Genomic DNA, 16,580 nt, shown 5'->3' on the forward strand with positions numbered 1-16,580 from the left:
TGCTTTTTGATTTTGACGGTTTCTATTGATATATGCTGTCCTTCAGAGATTTTTTTCCTCAGCCATGACAGGTGTACTGAGCCCATCAAAGGCACTTTATTTCTGTTCACGTTTTGGTACTTTAGCATTTTCTTCTGGTGCTTTTTAAGAATTTCTGTCTCTCTGCTAACATTGCCAGTCTGTTCTTACATGTTCTTTATCCATTAGAATATTAATCAGTTATTGTAAATTTATGGACTGATAATTCCAACATCCTTGCCCTATCTGAGTCTTGTTCTAATGCTCTGTCTCTTCAAACTTTTTTTCCCTTTTAGTATGTCTTGCAATTTTTTCTTGATAGTCAGACATGACGCTGGGTAAATGAAGTGCCGTAAGTTGACCTTTAGTACTGCATTGCTAAAGTTGTGAGAGGGTAGGTGTTCTGTAGTCCTGAGAATACGTGTGTCTTTCAGTGATGCTGTCCCTCTGGACTGAGAACATAAGCAGTGCTTTTCAGCCTCTTTCCCCCTTTAGATGGGAAAGGGTAAGGAGAGGGGGTTGAATTTTGGGTTTTTCCATCTTCCAGGTAGAAGTCCTCAGCCAACCAGAGTTGGGTATTTCCCTTCACGCAGGTCAGTTAGGCTCTGGTTAGTTTCTCCTGAGGACAGAACTTGTTCAAACCAGAATGGTCCGGCGTATTTCCAAACAGTTCCTTTCCCCTCCCCTGCCAGAGCACAGATTTTCCTTGATACTCACCGTGAGACCTGGTAGAACTACAGGTGAAACTCAGACTGTGTGCGGGGCTCCCAGTGACTGGGTCCCCCTGTATTTTTCTCAGACTTATCCACACACAGCCTCCAGCAATTAGTCAATTACAATTCCTCAGCTTTCCCTACCTCAGCACTGGTTCCTGTGGGTGTTTCAGCTTGCATGTTTCTGCCCTGTTCAAATGTTTCTCTGCATTCTCCCGCCAGCCTGCCCAGTTGTGGCAGTGGTTTGCCTGTGACCTCCCTTCTCTTGCAGATTTAAGAAGTCGATTCTTCAGTTTATTCATGTTTTTTTAAAAAAGAGGCAACATTTGTGAAAGAGTTTATTTATTTAGTTTTAAACAGAGGGGAGGGGAGAAAGAGGAGAGAAACATCAATGTGTGGTTGCCTCTTGCACACCCTATACTAGGGATGTGGCCCACAACCCAGGGATATGTCCCGACTGGAAATTGAACCAGCAATCCTTTGGTTCACAGGCCATCACACAATCCACTGAGCCACACCAGCCAGGGTGGTTTATTCAGATTTTTATTTGTTAGGATGGAGAAGTGACTTCAAGCTTCTTATTTGGAGTCTGGAAACTGGAAATCTGCACTGAATCTTGAAATTTGAATAACCACCGTATCTACTGTGTTGCGTGTTCTTAACCAGAAACAAGAAATATTCCTCCACTTATTTTGGCCTTCCTTAATATCTTTCATTAGTTTTACAATGTTCTCTAAAAGGTCTTAGGCATCTTGTATTAGTCAGCCCAGGCTTCCACAACAAAAGACCATAGACTAGGTGGCTTCAAAACCAAAAATTTATTTTTTCAGTTTGAGGCTGAAATTTTGAGATTAGGTGCCAGCATCTTGGGTTGTGCTGAGAACTCTCTTCTGGCTTGCAGATGGCTGCCTTCTTACCATCTCCTCAATCATCAGAAAGAGAGCTCTGGTGGCTCTTCTCCTAAAGACATCAGTTCTGTTGGATCGGAGCTCTACCCTTACGACCTCATTTAACCTTAACCACCTCCTTAAAGGCCCTATTGCTAATACATTCATGAGGGGGGACTTCCATATATGTATCTCAGGGAGAGACAAAACTTAATCTATAGCATGTTAGGTTTAGTCCTAAATACTAACTATTTTATGCTATTATTATTTTTTCTTATACTTTAAAAAAATTCTCACTTGAGGATATGTTTACTGATTTTTGAGAGAGAGGGAGAAACATTGCTGTGAGAGAGCACCATCAACTGGTTGCCTCCTGTACGTGCTCCAACCAAGGATTGAACCTGCAACCTAGTATGTGCCCTGAGCAGAAATCAAACCTACAACCTTTTGGTGTATGGGATGATGCACCAACCAAATGAACCACTGAACCAAATGAACCAGGACTTATTATTATTCTTTTCAGTGTTTTTTATAGTAAATAGACTTTTTTGTGTATTGATTTTGTAAGAACTGTTTTGTGTACTGATCTCTTAAACATATAACAGATCTAATTTTCAACTTTTTTGAAAATTTTTTTATTTCAGAATCATTGCTACATAATCACATGATCCTCAAAATCCATGTTTACAACGGATCATTACAGGATCCCTTATCCATATACACATTAGACAGAGGGGGGGAAAGTCTGTACAATATTTAGCAGTTACATGATTCATAAGCAATAGTAAATCAGTGGAAGGTGAAAAACTCCCGATGCATCACTCATTGAATAACCACTCACAAATACGAGAAGCTAGGCAATAACGGCAAATTTCCTGTTTAGTCATAGAAAAATGCTAACGGCATTTTATAAGATAAATGTTTTACATTAGTACACAACCTGTTGACCAAATAAAACTGTTACATAAGTTGGTACTTTTACTCTTGAATATTTGTAGCATGGTATTATCATTTATCTGACATTTAATACTGCATAAAATTTCAAGTCTGGGATCTCAAAAAGTTGCTGATATTTTTTTATAGTGTCTAGTGTACTCAGTGTTCTCTTCATGTATCCCTTCTCCTTTCATAAGGTTCAGTGGGACTGTGCAATGCTGGAGCAATAATCTAGAATGTCCTGAATAGTGAATTCCATTGTAACACCAGATCCAGGGTAACAGCGAGCTATCAAACCTTCAAAGTGCTTGTACTGGCGTATAAATTCATCTTGCATGGAGTGCCATACTACCTATTTTGAAAATGAAAATAAAAGTCATTAAACTATAAATGGAAATAATATATAATCAAATATGCAAAAATGTCAAGACATACGAGGTGGGGACCCAAAAACCCTCCAGACTAACTTCTAGAGGGCAGGCCCCTTGTAGCACAGACTTTCCCTGCTAGGTGAGTGTTCTAGGAACCCATGTGCATCCACGTACCAGCTGGTAATGTTGTGACAGACTGAGTTCAGCTTCAGTGAATTTTTTTCTGAAGACTCTTTCAATCATTTGCCCATTTCATGACGGGTGATTTAAAAGCACACTTGCCCACACCATGCTGAGTGTTCAGCATTTTTTGACCAAAAATGGCATGACCCTATTCCTCTCCCTCATTCACCCAACTCTTGCCCCAAGAGATGTTTTTGGTTTCCCTGGATGAAAAAATTCCTCAAAGGAGAACATTTTGCCAATGTGGATGAGGTAAGACAAAAAACAACAGAAGCTATAAAAGGCATCAGAATCGGCCCTGGCTTGTGTGACTCAGTGGATTGAGTGCTGGCCTGAGAACCGAAAGGTCACTGATCTGATTCCCAGTCAGGGCACATGCCTGGGTTGCATACCAGGTCCCTGGCTGGCGGCATGCAAGAGGCAACCAATTGATGTTTCTCTCCCTCTCTTTGTCCTTTCCTTTCCCTCTCTCTAAAAATAAAGATAATCTTAAAAAAATAAGTTATTTCACAAAAAATAAAAAACTAAAAGACATCAAAATTGACAAGTTCAAAAACTGTTTTGAGCAGTGGAAAAAACACCTTGATAGGTGTATTGCATCAGATGGAGAGTGCTTTGAAAGTGACTGAAGTTTAAACATAAAGAATACACACACAATTTCTTATAAATAAATTCTGGGTTTTTTGGGGGCCCCCCCTCATATCCTAAGAATTAACATGCCCAGACATGTAGCTTACTCTGCACCCAGATTATGAACTCATTTCTAACTCCACCCCCATGCTCAGAATCACTCCACTGTTCTATATGATATTCCATCTGCTTACTCCTCCCAAGTATAAAAAATTCCCCCAAACCCACAAAAAAGTCCATCTCCAAACAAAAGAAAAACAACTTAGTGGCTCAAAACAATAAAACATAAATATCAACTAAAGAAGAAAAGACACATAAACTTATATAAATATCACTCCTTTCTTCCTCAGAATTCACTAACCCAGTCTATACTTTAGGAACTTTCTTCCTAAAATTAGAAAATCTTTTGCATTTCCAGAGGGATGTTTTGGAGAAAAGCAATGCATGTGAGGACATGCGACCTAGGACGGCTAAAGGAACTAAGCATACCTGAAGTAAGTTCTCCTCCTCACAGAGATGTTTGTCAACCTTCTTGTAGAGGTTATCTAGGCCTTTTTTCACTTCCTTTCCAGGGTACTCCTTAATGACTTTGCGAAGTTCTTGTTTGTTGAATGCAAGCTGATAGCTCACTTCCTCCTCTCTTACACCCTGTGCTACTCGAGCTTCGACGCCTTCAAAGAAATGCTTCAAGGAAATGAAAAGAAGTAATGGCTAAGAACTGCTTGTATTTTCACTTAAAAAAATCCGATTATAAAACAAATAGTATGTATTTACTATGTAAAAAACAGGCAATATGTAAAAGCATAAATGATAAAATAACAATCACCGATTATGCCACCACTCAGAGATAACCACTGCTAACGTTTTAGATTTCCTTCTAGTCTTCTGATGTGTGGGTATATAAAAGAGATTATAATTTCATATGTTGTATTTTCCATTTAATATTTTATATTTTCCCCTAAATATAAATTTTAGTGGCTGTATTATATTCCATGCAATGACTGAACTAAAATTTATTTATTCATTCCTCCAGTATTGGATATTTAATAATTTTTACTTTTTTTTCAGAGTTGGCAATATCAACTCAGATTTAAAACAATCTATACAAATACAATTGCCATAAATACCTTTTGTACATAAGTATTTACCTACATTACCAGTTACTTTCCAGCATCAATTTCTAGGACTCTAATTCCTCAGTTGAAGAGTATACTTGTAAAAGTATTCTGAAGATTCTTCATATACACAAACTGCCTCTAAGAAAAGTTCAATTGATTTATACTTCTGTCAACAGTATATGAGACTGCTATCTTACTGTAATACCATGAGTATTAGCACAACTAAAAAAGTCATTTCCATTTTGGTGAGTGAAAAATGTTTATTTGTTTCACTTCATAATTTTTTGTCATCTTGCTTTCCTATGTTTAGTAGTTACATTCAGAATGCTTGCCCATTTATATACTAGGGTCTTAGTAATTTTCTTATTTTAAAAAGATCTTCTATATGAAATATATTGACTATTGTATTGATATACGTTTCAGGTTGACTTTGTTTTTTTAAATATGTAATTTATATACTGTTTTCTAAATATGTAATTTTATTGGTTGACACACCTCTATTTGAGCATTATTTTATGATTTAATACTGATAGGCCAAATCCACTCTCATTACTTTGCTCTAAAATTTTCTTAGCAATTATTGTTTATTTTTATTAAGTGATTTTTTGATAATTTTTTGGCCAGTCTAATCCTGGTGCTTTTAAAATTTAAAATTTTGTTTCTATGTAAACTTTTAATTGGTTATTATAACATAAAAAAATAAGCTGTTTTTAATATACTTAATTTGAATCCTACCACTTTACCAGAGACCAATCATTTCAGCATACTATATACAGATAATTATAATCTTGACTGTCTTGTCTTTGTTTTAAAGATTTTATTTATTTATTTTTAGACAGAGGGGAAGGCAGGGAGAAAAGGAAAGACAGAAACAGCAATGTGCAGTTGCCTCTCATGTTCCTCTTACTAGGGACCTGGCCTACAACCCACACATGTGCCCTGACTGGGAATCACACCGGCGACCCTTAGGTTCACAGGTCAGCACTCAATCCTCTGAGCCACACGAGTCTGGGCTTGACTGTCTTTTCTTTATCATTTATTTATTTCATGTCTTATTGCATTGGCGAGAGCTTCCATAACAATGTTCAAAAATAAAGGATCTAGCAATGTTTCTGCTTTAAATTTGATTTCTAAGGGAATGCTTCTGATGTTACAGTTATGTATCATATAACTTTAAGTCTGTGACAGACCTTTTCCCCTAGAGAAATATCTGTGCTTAACTTTTATAAGGTATTCGCTTTGTTATTTGGTTAAATGTCTCTGAAATATTTCTTTGAATTGTTGACAACAGATGCATATTTTTAATTTGCCTCTAAGTTCAAGTTAAAAATATATAGGAGACGACTAATCACACTGTGGACAAAGTTAGAAGGATCCATTTCAGCTTATACAGTAAGTCTTAATGGTGTTGATAAGTTCTATGACTAAATGAAACAATGTATCAGCTAAGCAAAAACATGCATAAAAAATAATTTTACCATAGGCTAATTAATAGAAACAAGAATTAGGTTCCTGGCATCTCATCAACATTATAAAGAAACAATATCGAAAGAAATGACGTTAGTGGAGGACCCGCTGTATTATGTTGCAAACTTTTCTAAAATCATCATTTCTTAATTTTAATGATTGAACTTGCTCTGGGGAATGATTCCAGTCAGGAAAGGAAGGGAAAGGAAAAGGCAACAAGGAAAACACTTTTGGTTTTTCTTTTACCTTGATGAAGTTTCAAAATCTTCCTCTGAACTATCGATAGTAAGATTGTAAGATTAACCATTTATAATGCAAGAAATGGCAACATCTGGTAAGTGAAAAATTCTTACATCTAGGGTTCATCCTTCCATTTTGCTACTTGCTGGTTATAACGTCAAGCAAATTTATCTACTTTCAGTTTCTTCATTTTACAATAGGAATAAACTACCTTACCCCACATCACTGTCGGTCAGAATTACAAGAAACAATGCATACAGTATGAACATCTAGCATTGTCTTGGCAGCTTCAGTAACTGAGTCCCCCCGTCCTTAGCCTCCTGTATCCACACAAGAGCAGACTGAGGATAAGTGTCTGTCATGCTTCTCATATATAAACATATGTGTATGTGTTCAAAACCAGAAAAATATACTAAGTGAAAATATACTTACATTTAGTTTTTCAAGAGGTTGTCCTAAAGAGTAAATGACATAAGATTGAAGGTGATCTGTGTATTTTTGTTTGGCTTCCTTTTTCTCAGTTTCTAGACATGAGATTTTCAAACGAGAAAGTGTTGCAAAAATATGGTGAAAGTTTTCCATCATAACTACATCCCTGGGGGTCTTCTGGCTTTCATTTGCTACTTTCTCCACTAAATAAAAACAGAAAGAAAAACCCATACTGATATATGACCATATATTTAGCTATAAAAATATTTACATGATTTTTTTCATTTGTACATTTAAGAAGAAGGCACATTTATGGACTGAATAAAATACACTGCATTGAAGGATCTTCACAGCCACCCAAAACTAATAAAAAAATCATTCTAAAACAGTCCTGTAGATACTAGAATATAATAAAGGTGGCTTTTCTAATCTGTGGGTAAATGATGAATTATTCAGAATGTGCTGGGACAATCAGCTGGTCCTTTTGAATGCATTTGATTACTATTTCACATCTGTCAGCCAAATAAATCCTAAATTACTGAAGCACTTGAAATGTAAAAAGCAAATATAAAATCATAAAACTAAGAAAAAACAAAGCTAATTAAAAATAATTTTGTGACAGTGTTTCCTTTCTAAGACTGCCCCTCAAACCTAGAAGTCATAATGGGAAAGGTGGATAAATTTGACATAAAATTGGAAAGCTCTTGTATGGTAAAAAATACCATAAGTAAAATAAATTTGCAGCCCATTAATTAGACAAAGATGAAAACAAATAATAATATTTTACTAGTAACCTTCCTCACTGGTATAGATGTGACAGAAACTCTAACCAACTGCTCAAAGCACTTCCCTGGCATGGCAATTTGGGAAAAGCTTTGAGATATTTACAAACCTTTTGATCCAGTAGTTACATTTCTGTAATTTCCCTGTGGAAATTATTGGACAAGTATACAAAAATATATTCAGGAAACTGGATATAAAATGCCTACTTACTACTAATAATAATTATCTGATTTTTAAAATCTGTCTTCTGAGTTTGGGGGTTGTGTAATGAACATATGTTACTTTAAAATCAGACAAAACAAAGCTACTTTGAATTTTAAAAGAAATATCAACCATACATTGAATCATGTAATTTATGTTACATGTAATCGATGAGATGATCCTACTTCCTGTCAATTGTTTTAGCATTTAAAATTCCTGCATATGTGCAGTCAGATCATTTATTTCAAATTAAAGGACATGTCCATGCTGTTTCTCCATAACTAAATTGTGGGATCCGCCACAGGACGACAGTGAACTATAGAAGCTTAGCACTAATCTACTTCACGTGACAGACACGAACTGCCGCCTCCCAAAGTGAACTGATTTACTTCAGGCCACAGAGATGTCACTGTGTGACTATCTACCATCTAACTAAAATGCAAACGTAATCTGGCAGGTCATGATTTTAAAGTTCCATTGTGCACAGTGGTAAGGACATGTGAACAATGAACTCTGCGGTTCCTGACAAATATGAATGGATTTTACATACTACGATTTTTCAAATTTAAGAAACCTTTAATTTCAGAAAACTTTAAAAAGACTATAGAATATGAAAAATAATGGATGTATCTGCCCTGCAGCTTCCAAGTTATCAGAAATAATAAAAACCGACCAAAAGTTCTTTAGAACATAACAAAAGCTTACCGTTAACAAATACTCCTCTGATAAGTTTAGTGTATGCTTTATCTAGATCTCCACGGCGCTCAGCATTTTTAAAGATTGATTCTGCAAGTCCAGCAAATTCTTCAAATTCAGCAACAAATGGAAGAATTCCTACTTTACTCTTTTTTGAGATCTTGACTTCTTCCATTTGCCTTATTTGGTTGCTCTAAAGTTAGGCAGAAAGCAATGGAGAGAAATAGCCAAGCAACTTAAAAACAACAGATAATTATTTTCTGTCTTTTACTCCCATCCCAGCGCCACCCCCCCGTGCTCCCTACCTCCCTCCCATTTCTACCCCTCTTAGATTTTGTCCATGTGTCCTTTATACTAGTTCCTATAAATCCTTCCCCTTTTCCCCTGAAATTCCCTCCCCCCTTCTTTCTATAGATTAAAAAGTACATATATTTTATTTAAGAAAATAAAGTCAAGAAAAAAATCCAAATTATTTAAAGCAAGATGTAATCAAGGCCTATGAACTTCAAGTTCTTTGTTCTAAGTAAAAACAACCAATAACCATTTTTTACCATTTACACAAGACAAGTACAGGCAGTCGCCCACTTTGGGAAACGGCTGGTACCAGAGCACACACGGGATCCCCCCGGTTTCTTCTGGTCGGTGCCCATGTGGCCAAGTCTGAGAACCACAACCATTCTCAGTTCGCATCAGCCCAAAATTTGTTTGGATAGACAAATTCTGTATTTTGGGGGTGTGAAAATGGAGGGAGAACAGGCATTTCTACTATGGGTTTAGATTATATAGCTGGTTTCCCATTATGTATTTGTTATTTATTCTGAATTAGCTCAGGAAAGTGCTTGTGGATGACGGTGACAAAGTACAAAAGGGGCGTTCATGTAGACAGAGTCTAGACATTTGGATTCATGAAGATCCATGGATTCGGTTGTGGTTCTGGGTATTCCTCAGGGGATGTAGGGTCTATTCACAGGCAGAATCACACTGCCAAACACTGTTGGACCATTTTCAGCTTCTACCTAAAATTTCACTGTGTTGAGATTTTGATGGTATTACTTAAAAACCATAGACATGTGGATTAGAAAGATAATTATTTAGGCTATGGGCGTTAGTGTAAGAAAATCCTGTTATGACTATCAACTGCTTCATATTATCTTTACTACTATTGCACTTCGTCAGTATAAATAAGTGTTAAGAATAAAAATAGATGCAGTAGAGAATGCAGTATTTGATTCCAGGTACTGAAAGTAGACCATGGGGTATGAATAACAACTCCATCACTTTAACTGTTGACCTTGGGAGAGTAACATAACCTCCAGGGACAAGTAAATTATGTGGGGGAGGCAGTTAGGAGGATTAGATAAGATAATGTGTACAAAGTATTACAACAGTGCCTGGTACATATTAAATACTAACTTGTGAATGCTGCTGTCTGTTGTTACTAAGCTACAGTGAAGATTTTTGTTCTGTGTGGCATTTAAAGGCACAGAATATAATTATAGCCTGAATATACTTGAACATTGATAGGCAATGTTCTAAATGACAATTGTCTTCTCTGGCTTTGTAACTAGTAGGAGAGAAACAGTGTAATCATTTAAGAAAAGAGCCATTAATGAACTAAATCTCATGAAAAAAAACACTTCTCTCAAGCTAAAGATATGCGTAACTTCCAGCTGACTGCCCAGTCATACTGCCATCACTAGAAGGACTTAGAAGTTATTCAGTGTCTAGGCTCCAACTCTGATGCTAGCCACATATCACTCTATTGCTTGTTCATTCTCTGTCCATGGCAGTTTAACCAAGTCACATCATTCTCAAAGGATTGAGCGTGCACAGCCATGTCATTACAGTGTGAGGAATCCTGAAAAGCAAATTAAATGCAGTTAAGACATGTACCAGACTGCAGAGACCAGCTTGGTAGTTCTTGATGTATGAGTTGCTTTTTCACTTTGGCTCTAGTTCAGGCTAGGCTAGCTTTCTTAGTCCCGTTCTCTGAAGAACAGCAGATACTTTGGGCATGGCCACCAAATGACAGGCCACTCAGGTGCTATCTCTTCCACCTCTGCAGCCGTCTGGTATTCATGTTTTCAGCTCAATACACACAGACATTCATTACTTCCCAAGGTGTGCTCTAGGTCCTGATCTTGTCCCAAATACCAAAACATACAATACAGAGCACACCCAATCTACCAGACAGTGAGAAGATGTGAGTTACAACAAGAGAAGAGACTGAGATGACAGGCAATACAAGGAGCCATTCCTCCTTCATCGATAAAATGTAGATCCTTTCAAAATACATGCAATTTAGGAGAAAACATGAGTTTATACCATTGTCTAGGTTAGTTTTACTTTGTTTCTCCACTGTCCTGTCTTGAGGGTAACAGGAAGATTCTCTAAGAAATCATTAGTAGTTTCCGCTGCTATTACTATTACTATCACCATCACCACCATCAATCCCCACCACAACCACCACCGTCATTACGAGCTATTAGTTGGTTGGTCAGCTCTTATTCTGGGCCAGGCAATGTGCCCAGCATTTCATTTGGATCCACAGTGACAGCTCCCTGATGTGACATCCTATGCTTCTGACAATTATGTCTACTGGGTTGAAAGGTATTCTATAAAGTTGTATTTTACTGATAAAAGCAACAGAGCTTTCCTATTCTGGAAATGCAGAGTCCACACGATTCAGTGTTCCATCTGTGTCATGTGACTCATCACCTTAGCCTCTGGTGGCTCTTCCTTTTCCTCTTGGCTCTCAGCTTGCAATCAGACTTGCCAGGTTCATCACCACCTCTGGAGGAGGTGAGACTGGGAAGAGGGTGAGTCTTAAAGGGTCAAATTTCAAACACTAAGTGAAATCCTTTTGTAGGGAAGGAGGATTAACAAGCTTACTGAGGAAACAGATTCCACGGTGGACATAGACTGCTTTTTATACATTCAAAAACTCAACAGATATTATTTTTAAGGTATGAAAAATTATATGGATTTTAATTGCCCTTACTATTTTTATCTCTATAATTAAATGTCTATTCAGGAGCTGTATATAACCTAAAGATTACATAGGAGAAAAATTCATGATAAATATCTATTTTTACAAACCAGGTACATTAACTTAAAAACAAACTTTTTTTTAGCATCTGACTCAGCCCAATTCATACCTATAAGATTACCAAAAAATAGCAACAAAAAACAAAATTCTTAATGATTTTTTTCTTTCCCGTTAGAGGAAAAAGATGATTTCTGGAAGCTATTATAAGAAAAATTCTTAAAGTGATATGCTTATTAACTAAAGCTATTAAATATAAAACTAAGTAATTTATATAATCAATTAAAATAATCTGATTATTAATGTTATTAGAATATATCAGAACAACAACAATAAATCCAAATAGTTTCAATTGTTTCACTAACTCTGTGGTCACTAATTGGTTAACTGAGATTTCCCTTACCTAGTGGATCTCTTAGGTAGCTACAGTTTCTACACCACCCACTCCAGCACTTGCCACGATTCATGGGGAAGAAGAGAAGCTCGCTGGCACACTATCACCCAACTACCTCTGTCCATATATATATTGCAGGCAATACCCTGCTTCATGGTACTGGGGGATGTGAGCTGTAGATCCCCTCTTAACTTAAATAATTTACCTATTTTCTGTTGCAATGACTACAATTCTGAGTTATTTAAAAAAAAATACAACTTACAATGCATTTGTCAAAGTTCCTTTTGACAGTCACCAAAACATTTCCCAACGTAGTACTCAAAAAAGAAGCAGGGTCCACATTTTGCGCAGTCCACACATGATGACTCATTTTGACTAGCATGTAAAGGGAGTTAAAGCTATCGATTTTGTCTCCTAATGCAATTAGGTTGTTCAGTTCTGGCTCAATGCAACGAAATATTTTAGTCATCATTTGGCGAATCATCTCTTTCCTGTTCAGAAAACATACGAAATATAGAAAGTTATTACAAGCTTCAGGTATATTCATCTTTAAAGTTAACCAACAGGGTATATAAAAAATGACTAAAAGATGGTATTTCCATAAAAATATCCAAATATGATGAACTAGTTATTCTACAGCAGTTTCCATATAAAATTTTTTTGAAGTTAGGTTTCATCACTCAAAATAACTCATTTGCAAAAAAGCTGGATCCTGAAACATGCTTTGGGATTTCCAAGAAATACATGGCAATTCATATGCTACTTCCTACCAGCAAATGTCAACATTGCATTTTTTGTGACTACTAGAGCAAAGGAGCCACAGAGTCACACAACAGGACTCTGTTCATTCAGTAAGATGTTTAGCAAGACCACTGCACATGTTTGTGTGCCTCAGAGCTGAGTGCTGTGAGGTTACTGAGAGCCATCTGGATGCCTCATTGAGCTGTACGCCTCTGTCCTAAATTCAGAGTTTACTTTTCTCCAAAATAAACAATAGATTGTAACAAACACATACTCAGATGAAACGGGCAGTGTTGTACCAGAATTATGTTGCCTGGATAACAGTCCTCCATCTAGGTCATCTGCTTCAGTCTGCAAAAATTATTCAGGTACTTTACATATTAAAAGGCCAACAATTTGATTAGTTTACATAGCAAAAGCCTGCTCAATCTTAAAATTCCTAGGAGAGAATACATTATGAAAAATAATGATTTTTAAAGGTAGCATTACCAATGAAACTATAATTTAGTATGCTATTTAAGAATATGCATGAAACTGTGTGTGTACATCGTATCTGAGAATTATGGGGAGAAGTTGTGTTTGTGTGCACACCAGCGGACCATGGGGAAAAGGAGGTACAGAAGGCTGGAGGGCGGAGATGGGAATGAGTGGGCAGCTCAACAACTAACAGAAAACATCTAGGAGAAACAAATTGCGATAGAGAATTGTAAAAATTAAAGAAATCTCACCAATCATTCTGAAAACTTTGGCATTTAAAAACATGCTATCAAAAATTCTTACAGAAGAAGTAAGCAAATTTACCACCACCACCACCCACAACAAGAAGTCCCTACCCATCTGAGATAACAATCGCTCATTCATTTTCTAACTGCTTTTTATATGTGGGTTCTTTTTTAAGATGACCTTAATTTTAAAATCATTTGCATTGTACTTTTAAGTTCTTCATATTATAGCAAATATTTTATTTTCCTAAATTTTTGCTATGTAAGAAGCATGCTTTATAGGCATTTTTATATCCATTGAGCAGAAGAGAAGAGGGAACTGGGGATGAAGTAATTGGTTTAAAGCTCACAGCTAGTTAATAAGAAAGCAACAGAAAAAAACAGATGAGGCCTCCTCACCTTTCCTTCCTTAATTAATTATTTAATTAGACCATGGTACATACACTCTTAACATCGCACATCTTTTTGGGAGGAAATTACTTTTTTGTTTTTACTTGATGACTACTAAAATAATACTAAAATTGCTTTTTAAATAATGTTTTTTTGCAAGGTAAACTCAGACATTTTCCTCCTCTATAACTTAGAGAATGTTTAGGCCTAATACAGTCTGGAATATTAAATTAGCTACATAAACCCTATCACTGTTTTTATCATCTTGTAGTATGACAAAAATTATCTTAAAAGTTCTCACATCATAAATCCTTTCTTTTTTGTACTGATACTGAAATTGTGACAACATATTAATTGAGCTAATTATGTTACAGATCATACACTCTATGCAATAAATAAACAGGAGCCATACCACAGTTCCAGGCATACTTGGATGTTGCTGTAGTTTGAAAAATTTACTTATGAAGTCCTGTTCTGCTAGACACAGAGGTTCCAGTTCACTTAGTACCTGTTCAAAGATCTGAAGAAAACCAAAATAAAAGAACTGCACTAGATACTTAAAATAACATTCCACATTTAAATCACTTCTCTGCAGGGACCACATATGTTTTATCCATATCTCAGCAGAATCCCCAAACTCTTCCAAGACTGACAGGATAATGCAATATATCAAGGCGCAAGAACACACCTAAAATGAAACTCACAATAATTATTCACTTGAAACCTGGAAAGAGGAACACAAAACTTTTTAAGCTTATTTAATGCATTGCAGAGAATAGTTCAGCTTTCATAAAAGCTATTATCTCCTCTTTGTAGTTGTTCAAAGACCTTAGATTTGAGATGCAAGCAAGCACTTTATGATTTATAACAAAATTTAATAAAGCTGTAATGTCATTTAATTGATGATTCACACTTTAGTGGCCATTTAACTAGTATTTTTTCAGATTCAGAATTGGAAAGTAAGAAGTGGTTAACTATGAGAGGGCTCAAATCTTTGAACCCACTTAAAGTAACAACAAACTGCTATTAGAAAACTAATAATATTAATGTTTAGGAAGTACCTGTCATTTTATTTACCTTATCAAATTTGGTTCTGTCCGCAACATCAAGATCAGAGGCAGACATGTTTCCCATATCCAGCAAGGAAGATGACTGGGATCTGCGATTCCCTGAACTCTGAACACTGAGTTTATTTAGACTAGAAGTAGATCCAGTTAATTTCCCAGAACTTCCGTGAAGACCTAAGAAACAACAAAGCTTTGAAAGTTGTGACCTTCACGAATAAAAGATCCATAGAGTAAATCAGGGCTACCTCCCCATCTGAGTCTTCAGGGCTCATACTAGCTAGTGCACAAGTCTACCACATGGGATAGTTGCTGAGTGTCCTTCTCTTTAACATTTGTGTCCTATTCCTGAGCATATCGTAAAGAGTGGTGGAAACTACACAGATCTACAGAATAGGAGTGAAAGGATCTTAGTCTCATCATAAATACATAGTTTCCTGATGATATCTCTAAAGTAGATAAGGATTTACTTCTTTCCCACTGAAAACAGACATGAATATGGATGGCCACTGACTCCCTAGTATACTAGCTTAACATGACTTTGTTCTATTTCTGGAGAAAACTGCCATATCCCAGACCCACCCCAAAATAAATCATCATATTAGGTTGAATGAAGCACATGAAACTGCCAATATTCTATCATTCTTGCCCTACAAAAAAAAGTCAATTACATACAGACCAACTTAATACATCCTGAACCCAGAAACTCTGCTTTTACATTATGTGAATTGATTTACTGCAGTTCTTTAAAAACAAAACAAGGGGGGAAAAACCACCCTGACAACTTGCATTTAAAATACAACTACAATATAATACATCACTAATTATATTAATATAGGACATCTGCGTTTAGGTATGAACATAGGTATCCATCAGGGCCATGAAGAAAAATTAGAACAATATGGCTGGACAGTATCTTACATATATCAAAGAATTAAAGGAGTCCATATTATAAGAAAATGTGATACTTTTATTCAGAATTACATATAAATAAATTTCTTTATTCTGCTTTGAGTATCTCTCAGTTAACTTATATTATTTGCTGATGGTCAGAAGGGACAAATGAAGATAATTACAGATAATTTTTGGTTTCACTATGTAAAATCTGACCATATGTAAACATTTTTATAGTTTCTAACCATAGCCTGCAAACCAAAGTATAACGGCTAAGCCTTTTCATAAACTTATTACCCAGCATGTATTTCTAATGATGTAGATATTTCTTTGATGTAGCCACACCACTACCACCATGTTGGCTTTCCTTCACTGATACCTGGCAGCAACTCAGGAGCAGTCAATATTTTGTAACTTTTTTCAAGACAAACAACTAATTTCTAGACATTAAACAAACATGCATTGAGAATACCTACTAACACACTAGGCATACTCACTCTCTGCTTCCTGTTTGACAGCACTTTCTTTTCGAGGAAGTGTAGCTGTGATGGATTAGGTTGCAAGCATCAAAGACAAAGACAAGTTAATAAACTGCAATTTGCACAAACCATGCACAAGAGGAAGTTAAGCTCTAGTTAAAAGACACATGCAGAGAAC

At 36.1% G+C, this 16,580-nt stretch overlaps 1 protein-coding gene across 8 annotated transcripts in view; it reads right to left on the bottom strand.

Annotated features, from left to right (window-relative positions):
* Positions 1–2,229: 2,229 nt before the first annotated feature.
* Positions 2,230–16,580, bottom strand: part of EXOC1 (exocyst complex component 1) — a 44,827-nt gene continuing 30,476 nt past the window's right edge. For 4 of the 8 annotated variants that reach the window (XM_037034247.1, XM_037034248.1, XM_037034250.1 and 1 more), the window contains 9 exons: positions 16,421–16,465; positions 15,043–15,206; positions 14,378–14,485; positions 13,128–13,204; positions 12,375–12,603; positions 8,682–8,865; positions 6,996–7,195; positions 4,228–4,422; positions 2,230–2,906 (listed from right to left, as the gene is read on the bottom strand). In XM_037034247.1, the coding sequence (XP_036890142.1) occupies positions 2,754–2,906; positions 4,228–4,422; positions 6,996–7,195; positions 8,682–8,865; positions 12,375–12,603; positions 13,128–13,204; positions 14,378–14,485; positions 15,043–15,206; positions 16,421–16,465 (1,355 nt within the window). In that variant the 3' untranslated portion in view covers positions 2,230–2,753. The remainder of the gene's footprint in view (positions 2,907–4,227; positions 4,423–6,995; positions 7,196–8,681; positions 8,866–12,374; positions 12,604–13,127; positions 13,205–14,377; positions 14,486–15,042; positions 15,207–16,420; positions 16,466–16,580) is intronic. The other 4 variants (XM_037034252.1, XM_037034249.1, XM_037034251.1 and 1 more) reach the window with 3 other exon arrangements.

This window comes from Sturnira hondurensis, unplaced genomic scaffold, assembly GCF_014824575.4.
Source record: "Sturnira hondurensis isolate 20B ecotype Veracruz unplaced genomic scaffold, ASM1482457v3 Scaffold0022017, whole genome shotgun sequence".
In the NCBI taxonomy this organism is placed as follows: domain Eukaryota; kingdom Metazoa; phylum Chordata; class Mammalia; order Chiroptera; family Phyllostomidae; genus Sturnira; species Sturnira hondurensis.